At 41.4% G+C, this 18043-nt stretch overlaps 1 protein-coding gene across 1 annotated transcript; it reads right to left on the reverse strand.

Moving 5' to 3' along the window:
• Positions 1-228: 228 nt before the first annotated feature.
• On the reverse strand, positions 229-1496 carry LOC138671532 (basic salivary proline-rich protein 1-like). Its single transcript, XM_069759708.1, has 2 exons — positions 1300-1496; positions 229-1198 (listed from the first exon to the last, which is right to left on the reverse strand). The coding sequence occupies exons 1-2, from the start codon at positions 1494-1496 to the stop codon at positions 229-231; spliced, it is 1167 nt and encodes a 388-aa protein (XP_069615809.1).
• Between the last annotated feature and the right edge of the window lie 16547 nt (positions 1497-18043).

Genomic DNA, 18043 nt, shown 5'->3' on the forward strand with positions numbered 1-18043 from the left:
TTTTTTGCCGCCGGTGATAAATGTTATTAATAAACCGTATTGTAATGCACAGTTATCATCTGGAAGATTAAAACCACGGACAATGATGACAATGGCGCCTGTCAGGGCTGGAATATGTCAGGTTGCAGACCAGCGTCGCATTCTGGAGTCTGAAGGGGCAGCAGGAAAAATAGGCAAATGGAAGGATATGAGCGACAAGGGCCAGAATGTTCTGTCTGGATGACCGGGTCAGAGCTTGTCCAAAATGGCAATGTCTCGCAGGATGTTCTCGGTATATGGCAGCTCTCGTGGGATGTTCCTGGTATAAGGCAGGCCTCGCGGGGTGTTCCCGATATACGGCAGGGCTTGTGGGATGTTCCCAGTATATGACAGGTCTTGTAGGGTGTTCCCGATATACGGCAGGCCTCGTGGGGTGTTCCCGCTATACGGCAGGCCTCGCGGGGTGTTCCCGCTATACGACAGGTCTTGTAGGGTGTTCCCGCTATATGGCAGGCCTCGTGGGGTGTTCCCGGTATATGACAGGTCTTGTAGGGTGTTCCCGCTATATGGCAGGCCTCGCGGGGTGTTCCCGGTATACGACAGGTCTTGTAGGGTGTTCCCGCTATACGGCAGGCCTCGCGGGGTGTTCCCGGTATACGGCAGGTCTTGTAGGGTGTTTCGGCTATACGGCAGGCCTCGCGGGGTGTTCCCGGTATACGACAGGTCTTGTAGGGTGTTCCCTCTATACGGCAGGCCTCGCGGGGTGTTCCCGCTATATGGCAGGCCTTGCGGGGTGTTCCCGGTATGCGGCAGGCCTCGCGGGGTGTTCCCGGTATATGTCAGGTCTTGTAGGGTGTTCCCGCTATACGGCAGGCCTCGCGGGGTGTTCCCGGTATACGACAGGTCTTGTAGGGTGTTCCCGCTATATGGCAGGCCTCGCGGGGTGTTCCTGGTATACGACAGGTCTTGTAGGGTGTTCCCGCTATACGGCTGGCCTCTCGGGGTGTTCCCGGTATACGACAGGTCTTGTAGGGTGTTCCCGCTATATGGCAGGCCTCGCGGGGTGTTCCCGGTATACGGCAGGTCTTGTAGGGTGTTCCTGCTATACGGCAGGCCTCGCGGGGTGTTCCTGGTATACGGCAGGCCTCGCGGGGTGTTCCTGGTATACGGTAGGCCTCGCAAGAAGTTTCTGGTATACGGCAGGCCTTGCGGGATGTTCCTGGTATGCGGCAGGCCTCACGGGAAGTTTCTGGTGTATATGGCGGGCCTCGCGGGATGTTTCCGGTATATGGCGGGTCTCGTGGGATGTTCCCAGTATACGGCAGCTCTCGCGGGATGTTCCCGCTATGCGGCAGGCCTTGCGGGGTGTTCCCGGTATTCGGCAGGCCTCGCAGGGTGTTCCCGGTATACGGCAGGCCTCGTGGGATGTTCCTGGTAAATGGCGGGCCTCGTGGGATATTCCTGGTATATGGCGGGTCTCGCGGGATGTTTCCGGTATATGGCGGGTCTCGTGGCATGTTCCCAGTATACGGCAGCTCTGGCGGGATGTTCCCTGTATGTGGCAGCTCTCGTGGGGTGTTCCCAGTATATGGCAGCTCTCGCGGGGTATTCCCGGTATGTGAAGGATCTTGTGACGTGTTCCCAGTATATGGCAGCTCTCGCGGGGTGTTCCCGGTATGTGAAGGATCTTGTGAAGTGTTCCCTGTATATACATGTTTGTATTTGCATGTTATGTATTTTTGGGATGTTTCCCCTATACATAAGGCCTTATGGAGGGTTTCCGGTAAGCGGCAGGTCTTGTGGTGTTTTTGTAGAGTGTTGCTTGTATACAGTAGTTCTTGTAAGGTGCTCTGGTATTACAGTATATTCTATAAGTGATCAGACTATTGCAGGTTTAAGACCCCTACAGGGACTAAGAAAAGAAAGTAATTAAGAAAAAAAACTAAACTTCAAACCGCCCCATTCTTCTTTTATTAAAAATAAGGAAATCTCAAAATTAAACATTTCTTATTTTCATGCCTGTTAAAGTCCAGTCTATCAAACTATATAATTAAATTATGCAACAAAAGCTGTAAAGAGAAAAACAAAAATCAAAAGACCAGAATTGCTGTTTGTAGTAACTTTGCCAAAAATTGCAATTAGAATCAATTAAGACACTGTATACACCCAAAAATGTATCAATAAAAACTCCGGCTCGCCACCCAAAAAAACAGTTACGTGGACGGAAAAATAAAAATATTAGGGGCCTTGGAATATGGTGACACAAACCAATTAAAAAAAAAATCTACATTTTCTTCACCACTAAAAAAAAAAAAAAAATTATACAAGTTTGGTATCGCCGTCATTGCACTGACCTAGAGAATGTTGCCAGCTCCTTTTTACGTCACAATGAACACGGTAAGACAATGGCCGAATTGCTTTTTTTTTTTTCCGCAATTTCGCTCGCAATTTTTTTGCCATTTTTTCAGTACATTATATTGTAAAACAAATTCTGCCTTTCAAAACTACAGCTCGTACCTAAAAAAAAATAAGTAAAACAGCCCTCATACGTCTATGTAGATGGCAAACTGAAAAAATTATGGCTCTTAGAGGGGGAAGGGGGGAAGCAAAAGCACAAAAAAACAACTACCAGGTGCCACAAAAGCCTCCGGAAATGCAACGATCCCTCAACATTGTACAAAAGTATAAAAGTCACTATGTGTTTTAAAAGCCAGAATATTTGTACAATTTTTATTAGTTTTATTTTACTTCACTTTTTTGTTTGCAGCTTTTTAGACATCTCAGCACATTTTACTTATAGCGTTTTTGTTTTGTTTTTTTTTACCCCAGTTTGTGGTATTTTTACGGGGAGATTAATGTACGAGAGTGTCGGAGGAGGACATTATTAATTCATAGGGGCCAGATAGGGTGAAATTGTTAATATATAGAGGCAACATAGAGGGACATTATTACTGTAAGCGGGCCACAATGAGGAGTATTGCCATTACAGTGGAGAAAATAAGTATTTGATCCGCTGCCGATTTTTGCAAGTTTTCCCACCTATAAAGAATGGAGAGATCTGTTATTTTTATCGTAGGTACACTTTACCGGTGAGAGAGAGAATCTTTAAAAAAAAAAAATTCAGAAAAATCATATTGTATGATTTATACATAATTAAATTGCATTTTATTGCACAAAATAAGTATTTTATCACCAACCAACCAGCAGGAATTCTGTCTCTCAAATACTTCTTACTTTTTCTGTAAGAAGCCTCCCACTCTGCGCTCATTAACTGTATTATTTGCTCCTGTTTGAACTCATTACCTGTATAAAAGACACCTGTCCACACACTCAATCACACTCCAACCTCTCCACCATGGCCAGGACCAAAGAGCTGTCTAAGGACACCAGGGACAAAATTGTAGATCTGCAAAAGGCTGGGATGGGCTACAGGACAATAGGCAAGCAACTTGGTTGTGAGAAGGCAACAACTGTTGGCACAATTATTAGAAAATGGAAGAAACACAAGATGACTGTCAATCTTCCTCGGTCTGGGGCTCCATGCGAGATCTCGCCTCGTGGGTTGAGGATGATTCTGAGAAAGATCAGGGATCAAACCAGAACTACACGGGAGGAACAGGTCAATGACCTGAAGAGAGCTGGGACCACAGTCTCAAGCATTACCATTAGTAACACACTACTCCGTCATGGATTAAAATCCTGCAGAGCACGCAAGGTCCCCCTGCTCACTCAGCACATGTCCAGGTGCATTTGAAGTTCACCAATGACCATCTGGATGATTCAGAGGAGGCATAGGAGAACGTCATGTGGTCAGATGAGACCAAAATAGGATTTTTTGGTATCAACTCCACTCGCCGTGTTTGGAGGAAGAAATAGTATGAGTACAACCCCAAGAACACCATCCAAACTGTGCAGCATGGTGGAGGAAACTTCATACTTTGGAGGTGCTTTTCTGAAAAGGGGACAGGATGACTGCACAGTATTGAAGGGAGGATGGATGGAGTTATGCATGTCGAGATTTTGGCCAACAACCACCTTCCCTCAGTAAGAGCATTGAACATGAGTCGTGGCTAGTTCTTCCAGCATGACAGTGACCCAAATCACATCCATGGAAACTAAGCAGTGGCTCCGTAAGAAGCATTTTAAGGTCCTGCAGTGGCCTAGCCAGTCTCCAGACCTGAACCCAATAGAAAATCTTAAGAGGGAGCTGAAACTCAGTTTTGCCCAGCGACAGCCCCGAAACCTGAAAGATCTGGAGAGCTGTATGTAGGAGGGGGCCAATATCCCTGCTGCAGTGTGTGCAAACCTGGTCAACAACTACAGGAAACGTCCGACCTCTGTAACTGCAAACAAAGGTTTCTAGGTTTCTCTACCGAATATTAAGTTCTGTTTTTCTATTGTATCAAATATTATTTCATGCAATAAAATGCAAATTAAATATGTAAAAATCCTACAATGTGATTTTCTGTTTTTTTATTTTTAGATTCTGTCTCTCACAGGTGAAGTGTACTTATGATAGAAATTACAGACTTCTCCATTCTTTGTAGGTGGGAAAACTTCCCAAATCAGCAGAGTATCCAATACTTATTTTCCCCATTTTATATCAGAGCCACAAAGAGGGATTTTAACTTGTATTTGGGCATAATACATTTAAAAGTCTACTGTATGGTCAATATTGGGGGCAAATTTACTTTTTGGCCGGCACAAAAGGGACATGTGCTTTACTACTTCATTGTATTTTATTTTGGGGTATACCATTACTGTTCAACACTGTTACTGTAGAATTTTGGGGAAAAGCGTTGAGGGTGCTCAAGAAGTGATCCGCTATGGATTTGTTACTTTATGCAGAGGCAAGTCCTGGTTGGAAGAAGTGATGGCGGTCTGCACCTAATGAAGAAGAAAAGTTAAAATGAATTACTTCACTAGTGAATACTGTAGGTACCTGTACTTCTATGATACTATAATTGTATGGGGGTAGTATTACTGTTTGTATAGTGCTATTATACGGTCCTAGTATTGCAAAATTTGTTTTTTTTTGTATGCGGTATTATTGGTTCTCTACCAGCATAAGGCAATGGCCCTGAAGATTTTATCTCTGTATCTCACAGCAATCAGGGCACCGCTGGCATCGTGAAGGTTTGTGCGGTGTCCCGAAGACCATCACTGACCACCACCAAACTGGTCATGCTGGATGGTGTTGCAGGCGGCATGACCTTCCCTTCAACGTCTCCAGACTCTTTCACGTTGGTCACGTGCTCTCTCATTTGGAACCTGCTCTCATCTGCGAAGAGAATGGCAGACCTGACAATTTTGGTGTTTCCAGGCAAAGACCAATAAAGCTGCACGGTCGGTGCGTACAGATCCCACTACAAGGCATCGGACCGTGATGCCACCCTCATTGAGCCTGTTTCTGACAGTTTGGTCACCAGTAGCCATTGGAAGGTATTTTGTATTGCTCTCGCCATGCTCCTCCTGTTCTTCCCCACACAAAGGAGCATATGCCAGCCCTGCCGATGGATGGATGCCCTGCCGATGGATGGATGGATGCCCTGCCGATGGATGGATGCCCTGCCGATGGATGGATGGATGCCCTGCCGGTGGATGGATGGATGCCCTGCCGATGGATGGATGGATGCCCTGCCGGTGGATGGATGGATGCCCTGCCGATGGATGCCCTGCCGATGGATGGATGCCCTGCCGATGGATGGATGCTCTGATGGACGGTTTTCCTTACGTAATGGCTCACGTCTTGGTATCTACTCCATGTCCTGGAGACTGAACTTGAAGACTCCACAAACCTTCTTGCGCCATCTTGTAGAAATTGGACTTGTTCCACCTGAATGTACCAGGGGTGTGCAAGGGTTGCATGCGCACCTGGAGGGGACCTGAAAAGTCACTTTGACGTATATGACAAGCCCAATTTATTTGAGACCCATGATATTGGGGGGGGGGGGGGCTGTTAAAATGACACAGAGAAAATTGCAAAACTAGAGAAGAATCAGGAAGGATAAGGCGAGAGGACTTGTCTATGGCCACCACCTACACCGTTCCCTTTTGGGGGCCTCTCCATTGCACCAAAGCCGGTGACATTGATTCACAATCGCTTCTTCTTACCTAATCTGGACAGACTAATACCGCTGAAGTTCCCTTGCCTTGGGGGTCACACCGTGATGTGCAGGCTATGGATGCTACACCGTGCTGCGCCGCTCAGTTTAGGCAGCAAATTTTCAATCTGACTCATGCAAAATTTTCCTAAAGAAGTTTTTTCATCAAAGCCTTTTACGTCCTAAATATTTTCACAAAGGTCGTCCCACCTGTAATAATATCGCGTTACATTAATAATAAAACATTTGTTGCATTTAAAAGGTACAACACAATAGCAAAATAAACATTTCCAGAGCTCTTCATCTGCAGATCACAAAGCGGTATCTGCCACTTATACAGGCGGTTTATTTATGCATTCATTTTATTACAAAGGTCACCCCTTACGTTTTGGCAGAGGCAGGTTTTACAGCTGTTGGCACAAACACGAGGGCGTAATTAGAAAGGATTTGGTGCTGCCAGTGGTCAATAATGGAAGTGCAGCCACACACTGCTGGCAGCTCCACTGACTAATGGTCCTATCATATTCTCCTTGCTCCTCGCCCCATACGGAAAAGACCGTTTGTATGAACGGGAAAGAAGAGTTGGGGCAAAAAATATCAACTGCTCCCACAACATTTCTCTCTCAAAAAAGAACTATTTTAAAACCTATTTACAAGTTATCTTACCAAATTAAGTACTTATATACTGCCCCTATACACAAGAATATAAGTACTTATATACTGCCCCTATATACAAGAATATAACTACTATAATACTGCTCCCTATGTACAAGAATATAACTACTATAATACTGCCCCCTATGTATAAGAATATAACTACTATAATACTGCTCCTATGTACAAGAATATAACTACTATAATACTGCTCCTATGTACAAGAATATAACTACTATAATACTGCCCCTATGTACAAGAATATAACTACTATAATACTGCCCCTATGTACAAGAGTATAACTACTATAATACTGCTCCTATGTACAAGAATATAACTACTATAATACTGCTCCTATGTACAAGAATATAACTACTATAATACTGCTCCTATGTACAAGAATATAACTACTATAATACTGCCCCTATGTACAAGAATATAACTACTATAATACTGCCCCTATGTACAAGAGTATAACTACTATAATACTGCTCCTATGTACAAGAATATAACTACTATAATACTGCCCCTATGTACAAGAATATAAATACTATAATACTGCCCCCTATGTACAAGACTATAACTACTATAACACTGCTCCCTATGTACGGGAATATAACTACTATAATACTGCCCCTGTGTACAAGAATATAACTACTATAATACTGCCCCTGTGTACAAGAATATAAATACTATAATACTGCCCCCTATGTACAAAAATATAACTACTATAATACTGCCCCTATGTACAGGAATATAACTACTATAATACTGCCCCTGTGTACAAGAATATAACTACTATAATACTGCTCCTATGTACAAGAATATAACTACTATAATACTGCTCCTATGTACAAGAATATAACTACTATAATACTGCCCCTATGTACAAGAATATAAATACTATAATACTGCCCCCTATGTACAAGAATATAACTACTATAACACTGCTCCTATGTACAAGAATATAACTACTATAATACTGCTCTATATGTACAAGAATATAACTACTATAATACTGCTCCTATGTACAAGACTATAACTACTATAATACTGCTCCTATGTACAAGAATATAACTACTATAATACTGCTCCTATGTACAAGAATATAACTACTATAATACTGCTCCTATGTACAAGACTATAACTACTATAATACTGCTCCTATGTACAAGACTATAACTACTATAATACTGCTCCTATGTACAAGACTATAACTACTATAATACTGCTCCTATGTACAAGACTATAACTACTATAACACTGCTCCTATGTACAAGACTATAACTACTATAACACTGCTCCTATGTACAAGAATATAACTACTATAACACTGCTCCTATGTACAAGACTATAACTACTATAATACTGCTCCTATGTACAAGAATATAACTACTATAATACTGCTCCTATGTACAAGACTATAACTACTATAATACTGCCCCTATGTACAAGAATATAACTACTATAATACTGCTCCTATGTACAAGACTATAACTACTATAATACTGCCCCCTATGTACAAGAATATAACTACTATAACACTGCTCCCTATGTACAGGAATATAACTACTATAATACTGCCCCTGTGTACAAGAATATAACTACTATAATACTGCCCCTGTGTACAAGAATATAAATACTATAATACTGCCCCCTATGTACAAAAATATAACTACTATAATACTGCCCCTATGTACAGGAATATAACTACTATAATACTGCCCCTGTGTACAAGAATATAACTACTATAATACTGCCCCTATGTACAAGAATATAAATACTATAATACTGCCCCCTATGTACAAGAATATAACTACTATAACACTGCTCCTATGTACAAGAATATAACTACTATAATACTGCTCTATATGTACAAGAATATAACTACTATAATACTGCTCCTATGTACAAGAATATAACTACTATAATACTGCTCCTATGTACAAGAATATAACTACTATAATACTGCTCCTATGTACAAGAATATAACTACTATAATACTGCTCCTATGTACAAGAATATAACTACTATAATACTGCTCCTATGTACAAGACTATAACTACTATAATACTGCTCCTATGTACAAGACTATAACTACTATAATACTGCTCCTATGTACAAGACTATAACTACTATAATACTGCTCCTATGTACAAGACTATAACTACTATAACACTGCTCCTATGTACAAGACTATAACTACTATAACACTGCTCCTATGTACAAGACTATAACTACTATAACACTGCTCCTATGTACAAGAATATAACTACTATAATACTGCTCCTATGTACAAGACTATAACTACTATAATACTGCTCCTATGTACAAGACTATAACTACTATAATACTGCTCCTATGTACAAGAATATAACTACTATAATACTGCTCCTATGTACAAGACTATAACTACTATAATACTGCTCCTATGTACAAGACTATAACTACTATAATACTGCTCCTATGTACAAGAATATAACTACTATAATACTGCTCCTATGTACAAGAATATAACTACTATAACACTGCTCCTATGTACAAGACTATAACTACTATAATACTGCCCCTATGTACAAGAATATAACTACTATAATACTGCCCCTATGTACAGGAATATAACTACTATAATACTGCCCCTATGTACAAGAATATAAGTCCTGCAGACTGTGAGCCCTCGCGGGCAGGGTCCTCCCTCCTTATGTACTCATGTGCCTTGTTATCTGCTCATGTTTAATGTATTTGTCTATATTTGCCCCGTATTCACATGTAAAGCGCCATGGAATAAATGGCGCTATAAAAATGTATAATAATAATATAACTACTATAATACTGCTCCTATGTACAAGACTATGACTACTATAATACTGCTCCTACAATACAACTGCCATAACCATCGCTTTCTACTGGACGTCTTTCCCTGTGATATGCGGACTCGGTAAGTGACGTGATTGATGTGTAGAGTGTCTCTTCTTTCCGGTGTATCTCCCAGTGATTCTGTTGTAGTCACTCAGCCATTACCCTCTCCAATCACTGCCACCTACACTACATGTGGCGGTATAATACAGGTGAAAGTGACGCCACCTTCCGACTACTGAAGCCCACTGTCAATGCCACTTTATTTTCAGCATTAGAAATTGAGGACGCCGTTCGTTTAATAGGCAGCGTTCAGCACGACGGCGGATCTACCCTCCTGCAAGGTGTCTTGTAAGCGCCGCTTTATTCCCGTGTATTGGTATGAAATAATTCCAGTAATAACAGATCATTCCCGGGCGGCCGCCACCACAATAAGGATCAGGTATAATGCAGCAACATTAGCGGCGCATTATAATATAAATAGAAAGCCGTCGTCTGCAGATGGTTATAGATAGCCCATTATATAAAATACATTCATCTCATCCAGGCACGGAGGCGTGCTTCTGTTGCACCACATTACCGGTGTCCCGCCGCTCCACATTTGCAATAGACTCGCCACTCTTCCACAATTGCAATGTCGAGAGAATTTCATGTGAGTGCTGACAATTGTAAAACTAAAAGACTTTTTTTATTTTTTTTTTCATCTGGTTTCTTCCATTGTATTGAACATCTTTTTCATTCTAAAGGAAGGAAAACCACAAAGCAGCCAAGACTGAAGAATTTTTCAAATTTTTTTTAAACTTTTCACGTTTCCTTTAGTTTATTGTTTAATTCATTGGTTCCTACCCTGACCCCTTTAGCTTTTGAAGTAACCTTTCTTTTCTTTTTCTTTTTTTGTTCTGAAGAATGCTCTAGAGAAAAAACTGCAAAATAGATTATATATGTGTTAACACATTTATTATTATTATTATTATACATTTTTATAGCGCCATTTATTCCATGGCGCTTTACATGTGAATACGGGGCAAATATAGACAAATACATTAAACATGAGCAGATAACAAGGCACACGAGTACATAAGGAGGGAGGACCCTGCCCGCGAGGGCTCACAGTCTGCAGGGAGTGGGTGAGGATACACTAGGAGAGGGAACACATGTGGAATTATATACTTAACAAAAAAGTGTGAAACAACTGAAAATATGTCTTATATTCTAGGTTCTTTAAAGTAGCCACCTTTTTCTTTGATGACTGCCTTGCACACTCTTGGCATTCTCTTGATGAGCTTCTAGAGGTAGGCACCGGGAATGGTCTTCCAACAATGTTGAAGGAGTTCCCAGAGATGCTTAGCACTTGTTGGCCCTTGTGCCTTCACTCTGCGGTCCAGCTCACCTCAAACCATCTCGATTGGGTTCAGGTCTGGTGACTGTGGAGGCCAGGTCATCTTGCGTAGCCCCCATCACTCTCCTTCTTGGTCAAATAGCCCTTACACAGCCTGGAGGTGTTTGGGGTCATTGTCCTGTTGAAAAATAAATGATGGTCCAACTAAACGCAAACCGGATGGAATAGAATGCCGCTGCAAGATGCTGTGGTAGCCATGCTGGTTCAGTATGCCTTCAATTTTGAATAAATCCCCAACAGTGTCACCAGCATAGCACCCCCACACCATCACACCTCCTCCTCCATGCTTCACGGTGGGAACCAGGCATGTAGAGTCTATCCATTCACCTTTTCTGCGTCGCACAAAGACACGGTAGTTGGAACCAAAGATCGCAAATTTGGACTCATCAGACCAAAGCACAGATTTCCACTGGTCTAATGTCCATTCCTTGTGTTCTTTAGCCCAAACAAGTCTCTTCTGCTTGTTGCCTGTCCTTAGCAGTGGTTTCCTAGCAGCTATTTTACCATGAAGGCCTGCTGCACAAAGTCTCCTCTTAACAGTTGTATTGATATGTCTGCTGCTAGACAATGTGTGGCATTGACCTGGTCTCTAATCTGAGCTGCTGTTAACCTGCGATTTCTGAGGCTGGTGACTCGGATAAACTTATCCTCAGAAGCAGAGGTGACTCTTGGTCTTCCTTTCCTGGGGCGGTCCTCATGTGAGCCAGTTTCTTTGTAGCGCTTGATGGTTTTTGCCACTGCACTTGGGGACACTTTCAAAGTTTTCCCAATTTTTTGGACTGACTGACCTTCATTTCTTAAAGTAATGATGGCCCCTCGTTTTTCTTTACTTAGCTGCTTTTTTCTTGCCATAATACAAATTCTAACAGTCTATTCAGTAGGACTATCAGCTGTGTATCCAACAGACTTCTGCACAACACAACTGATGGTCCCAACCCCATTTATAAGGCAAGAAATCCCACTTATTAAACCTGACAGGACACACCTGTGAAGTGAAAACCATTCCCGGTGACTACCTCTTGAAGCTCATCAAGAGAATGTCAAGAGTGTGCAAAGCAGTCATCAAAGCAAAAGGTGACTACTTTGAAAAACCTAGAATACAAGACATAATTTCAGTTGAATTTTTTGCTAAGTATATAATTCCACATGTGTTAATTCATAGTTTTGATGCCTTCAGTGTGAATGTACAATTTTCTGGACCCACAGCCTTCCCAATAATTGGGTTCTAGATCTGTGTATAACCCCGTCCACATACCTGATTGGCTGTTGGCTGCTTTCTGTGTACACTATGTTGGGGCTGCTTATACAGAGCAGGAGGACTAGGAGGCACAAGATACCTAGTCCTGTAGTGATAATCTCCTGCTGATATTGTATTGAAACAAACACACAGCCTAGTAAGTGACACATCACTGGAATCAGGGTCTCTGTCCCTATATCATGCAGGTTTAGGCTATATTCACACGTTGCTCAGATCCTGCTCTCTTGGCAGTAAAGAAGCAGTATCAAAAAAAGCAAGTTTAACTGAGTGATAACCGCAATCTGATTCAACTTCATCAAATTTTTGCAGCAAAACCTGATACCTGTGTTTTTTGCAATGTGGTTTTATTTTTGCACCATCCAATGCTTTCAATGGGAGAAAAATGTTGCAAAACTGTTGAAAAAAAACTAAAATAAGTGACATGCTGCATTTTGCAAAAACACAGATCTTTGACAGAACAGTCAGGGAAAAAAAACAAGCTGCGTGCATGAGGTTTTGAAAATCTCAGACTTTGCTGGTACTATGAAACGCAGCTACAAATTTGCCTAAAAAAGTTGCTAAAAGTATTTCTAAGTATTGAGCACTGGAGACGCAGCATTGTGTCTTCATTAACCAGACGCCTAGTTTTCGCAAGCCAGGAAGAATAGACTGTTCTCTATATTTTGACTTTTGAATTTATGTGTTTCTTTCTGGTTGGTCAAGAAAACAGACTTTTGCTTGTGTAAGCCTGTAATATTGACTTGTAAGCTGACATTTGATGTAACATATTGTGCTCTTATCCTTGATGACTAGTGATGTTGACTGATATGTTAATGATGCATTATCTAGGCCAGATAGTTTGTTGACTTCGAAAACAGAGGAGGAAAAACTATACAAATAGATTAACCCCTTAGTGACAGAGCCAATTTTGTGCTTGATGACCGCACCAATTGTTACAATTCTCACCGCTGTCACTATGTGGTTATGACTCCCGAACGCTTCGACGGATCCCACTGATTCTGAGGCTGTTTTTTCGTGACATATTGTACTTCATGTTAGTGGTAAAATGTATTCGATATGATTTGCGTTTATTTATGAAAAAAATGGGAAATATGGCAAATTTTGTAAATTTTTAAATTTTTCAACTTTCAAATCAGGGAGATATGTCACACAAAATAGTTAATAAATAACATTTCCCACATGTCTGCTTTACATCAGCACAACACAATCTTGGAAACATTTTTTTTTGGTTATGAAGTTATAAGGGTTAAAAGTTGACCAGCGATTTCTCATTTTTCCAACAAAATTAACAAAACCATTTTTCTTTAGGGAACACCTCACATTTGAAGTCACTTTGAATAGTCAATATAACAGAAAATACCCAAAAGTGATACCATTGTAAAAACTGCACTCCTAAAGGTGCGCAAAACCACATTCATGAAGTTTATTAACCCTTCAGGTGTTTGACGAGAACTAAAGCAATGTGGAAGGAAAAATGAACATTTTACTTTTTTCACCAAAAATTTACTTTGGAACCAAACTTAAGTTATTTTTACAAGGCTATCAGGAGAAAATGGACCATAAAATTTGTTGTGAAATTTCACCTGAGTACGCTGATACTCTGTATGTGGGGAAAAGCCACAGTTTGGGTGCATGGCAGGGCTCAGAACGGAGGGAGCACCGTTTGACTTTTTGAACACAAAATTGCCTGGAATCATTGGTGACTCCATGTCGCATTTGGAGACCCCCTGATATACCTAAACAGTGGAAACCCCCCAATTCTAACTTTAACCCTAATCCCAACCATCACCCCAACACACCCCTAATCCCAACCCTAACCTTAATCCTAACCCTAGCTTTAGCCCAACTCACTTTAGCCCAAATCTAACCCTAATGGAAAAATGGAAATAAATATATTTTTTATTTTATTATTTTTTCCTAACTAAGGGGTGATAAAGGGTTTTATTTACTTTTTTTAAATTTTGATCACTGTGATAGGGTCACATTGATCACAATGAACCAATAGGAAAAATCTTCTATTGTTGCTGGGTGCCGGTCGGCAGATCTGGGCAGGCGCACTGCGCATGCACCCGCCATTTTCTCCCGAAAGAAGATCCCGGTGGCCCAGGGAATTTCACAGGGGCATGCAGGGAAACAAGGGATGATCGGCGAACCGGGGGACCCTATTTATCCTCTGATGTGTGATCACATCAGAGGAGATAGAAATTAAATAGAAAATCTGACTTTTTTTTTTGCGGTCGCCATTATACTATTAATAACGGCGATCGCAATACAGGGATTGGTAAAAACGGACCCGAATCATTTTCTCTGGGGTTTTGGCTACTCCCGGTAGCCAAGACCCCGGAGGAATTCCGACACTGGGGGGCGCTGTACACTTAAACCTCAGCGCCGTTATGAAGCGGCACTGTGGTTTAAGTACCCTTAACTGCCGCCGTTGAAAGCGTATCAGCAGTCGTTAAGGGGTTAAATAATCAAGTCATGCTACTTGATCTCATCTCCATTACCCTTTATGTAAATACTGAGTGAAGGACACTTGTTAATTATAAAAAGAGGTTATATGCCTCCATATAAAGAGACAGAGACAGCCAGAGATTCATCCAAACATCCAGGGGACTCTGCAGGACTGTAGCCAAGACATCATGGCTCCATCCTGAGGAACACAGACTTATCATTCTACAGACTGCCAACTTAGGGGACCTCGGCCCGGCTGGAAGAATACAGATCTACTCCACTGACTATCAATGGCTACGTTTGAAGAAAGCCAGGATTGGGACCTGCCGGTCGCCTGGTTCCATGGAGATGTTCGGAGAAGCCAGATTGTGACCCTCAGTCAACTGGCCTTGTACCTGAATGGACTGTCATCTTCCTAATCTGGTTGTTAGCTTCTCTCTGGTCGTGCCACAGGAGAGGTAGTCGGCCCTGGAAAATGAAGCCAGGTTGTTACCCTTCGGTCAACTGGTCTCATACCTGAATGGACTGTCAGCTTCCTACACTTGTCGTTACCTCCTCTCTGTGTGCACGCCATAGGTGGGGTAATTGACCCTTGAAGCTCTGAAGTCACAGTTGCCATTTTCCCAGTGAGTCAGCGGAAGGGTGAGACTCTGTAATGTGCGCCATCTTGGGTATTTTGCTGGAACTGTTCTACATGTTATTTGCCTGTTTTGTCATTCAATAAAGCACTTGCCACACTGTTTTACCCTCACCCTGTGAGTAGTGTTACACCCACGTTAAAGGGAGAGCGAGCATTTGGTGAGGCGATCCCTGGTCCACGCGTTTTTGTCAATCGGACCTGGGTGCCCACCGACCCCCTCGTGTCTCCACAAACATGTCACCAATTTTCTAAGTAAATCTATGTCTAAAAGTGCTATTAACATGAAATTCCCACCAGATGTCAGTAACAACCCATCTAATCCACACAGGCAAATAAATCAAACAATAGACATCCATAAATTATGTGTAATAATGAGAAATGACACAGGGTAAAAGTATTGAACACATGAAGTAAGAAAGGTGCTAAAAGCCCTGGAAAGTCCTGACATCAGCTGAAATCTATCAATAATTAAAAAGCAATCCTGCCACTTGGTGACAAATATCAGCTTGTTCAACTGATAGCCGATAAAAACGTGTCTCATTACCAAGGTGCCCCAAAAGAAATGTCTCATGATGGGGAAAACCAGTGAGCCTTCTCAAGACCTTCACAACCTTGTTGTAAATCATACTGATGGCATTGGTTACAGAAGAATTGGGGCCATAATCCAGAAGAGGAAAGAACATAATTTCACCATAAACTGTCCACAACCAGGTGCTCCTCGCAAGATTTCACACAGAGGAGTGAAAATAATTATAAAAAGAGTTGTCAAAGAGCAAAGAAGTACATGTGGAGAGCTACAGAAAGACCTGGGATCAGAAGGTACCATTGTATCAAAGAAAACAGTAATGCACTTAGCCTCCATGACCTCTATGCACTATCACCATGCAACCCCCATGGCCTGTATGCACGCTCACCACGCCAGACTCCATTGCTGAACGAAAAGCATGTTACAACACATTTAAAGTTTGCTCAACAACATTTAGACAAGCCTGTAAAATACTGGGAGAGTGCAGTCTGGTCAGATAAGACCAAAATTTAACTCTTTGGATTCCATAAGACACTGCATATCACCCCAAAATTACATTGAAGTTTGGAGGAGGGAACATCAAAGTGTGGGGCTGTTTTACAGCATACGACAATGACGAAGTTCATAATATTGAAGGATGAATGAACAACTGTACCGAGACATTCTTGATAAACATCTGCTGCTGTCTACCAGGAAGATGAAAATGAAATGAGGGTGGACATTTCAGTAAGAGAATGATCCCAAACCCACAGCCAAGGAAATTCTCAATTGATTTGTGTGCTACTATGGAAGAATGGGCCAAAATCACACCTGAGCAATGCCTGCAACTAGTTTCTCCATACAGGAGGTGTCCTGAAGCTGTCATCACCAACAAAGGCTTTATAACAAAGTACTAAATAAATTTCAGTGAGCGTGTTCAATACTTTTTCCCTGTGTCATTTCTCATTATTACACTTAATTTATGGACATCTGTGGTTTCTTTTCTTTGCCTGTGTGGATTGGATGGGTTGTTACCGACATCTGGTGAGAATTTCATGTCAATAGCACCTTTAGAAATAGATTTACCTACTTATAATTACTATCTGGGGCACAATTATCACAGAGGGCATAATTAGCAGCTAGGTACTATGTACAGATAATTTGTGTAGAGCTGGAATGCACAACCCTAACAACTCCAAAGAATCATAATCTGAGTTAAAGGGATAATACCACCTAAGCCAGGACCCATCACTTGCCATAACTATGTCATTTTCTTACCTGTCGGAAATGCCGCTGTTCTCCTGAATCCAGTGATGTTTTTCTTCTGTTCCTGAAGTATGGCCTCCTCTTGACTGGACATAAAGTCAGTCTTGTTAGCCAAGTGGGCTTAGTCATTGCTTCTCTCTTCGGGACCACACCCAGTTGTCTAATACGCCTAAATTTATATACAGGGAAGAACGAGTCATATCTCAGGAATGGAGAGGAGCAGGAAGAAAATTAAAACAATGTTGGATTCAGGAGAACAGCGGCAGTCACCAGGTAAAAATGAAGATATTTATGACAAGTGACCGGTGCTCCTTAACCTCTTTACCCCCCCAGGGTGGTTTACACGTTAATGACCGGGTCAATTTGAACAATTCTGACCACTGTCCCTTTAGGAGATTATAACTCTGGAACGCTTCAACGGATCCTGTGTTTTCTTGTCACATATTGTACTTCATGATAGTGGTAAAATTTCCTCGATATTACTTGCGTTTATTTGTGAAAAAAATAGAAATATGGCGAAAATTTTGAAAATTTCACCAATTTTTCAACTTTGAATTTTCATACCCTTAAATGACACAAATGTCACATAAAATACTTAATAAGTAACATTTCCCACATGTCTACTTTACATCAGCACAAATTTGGAACCAAACTTTTCTTGTTAGGGAGTTATAAGGGTTAAAAGTTGACCAGCAATTTCTCATTTTTACAACACCATTTGAAGTGACTTTGAGGGGTCTATATAATAGAAGATACCAAAAAGTGATACCATTCTAAAAACTGCACCCCTCAAGGTGCTCAAAACCACATTCAAGAAGTTTATTAACCCTCCAGTTGCTTCACATGAATTTTTGGAATGTGGGGGTAAAAAGGAACATTTAACTTTTTTCCCAAAAAATTAACTTCACATCCAACATTTTTTATTTTGACA

This window comes from Ranitomeya imitator, chromosome 3 (genome assembly GCF_032444005.1).
Source record: "Ranitomeya imitator isolate aRanImi1 chromosome 3, aRanImi1.pri, whole genome shotgun sequence".
Taxonomy (NCBI): Eukaryota; Metazoa; Chordata; class Amphibia; order Anura; family Dendrobatidae; genus Ranitomeya; species Ranitomeya imitator.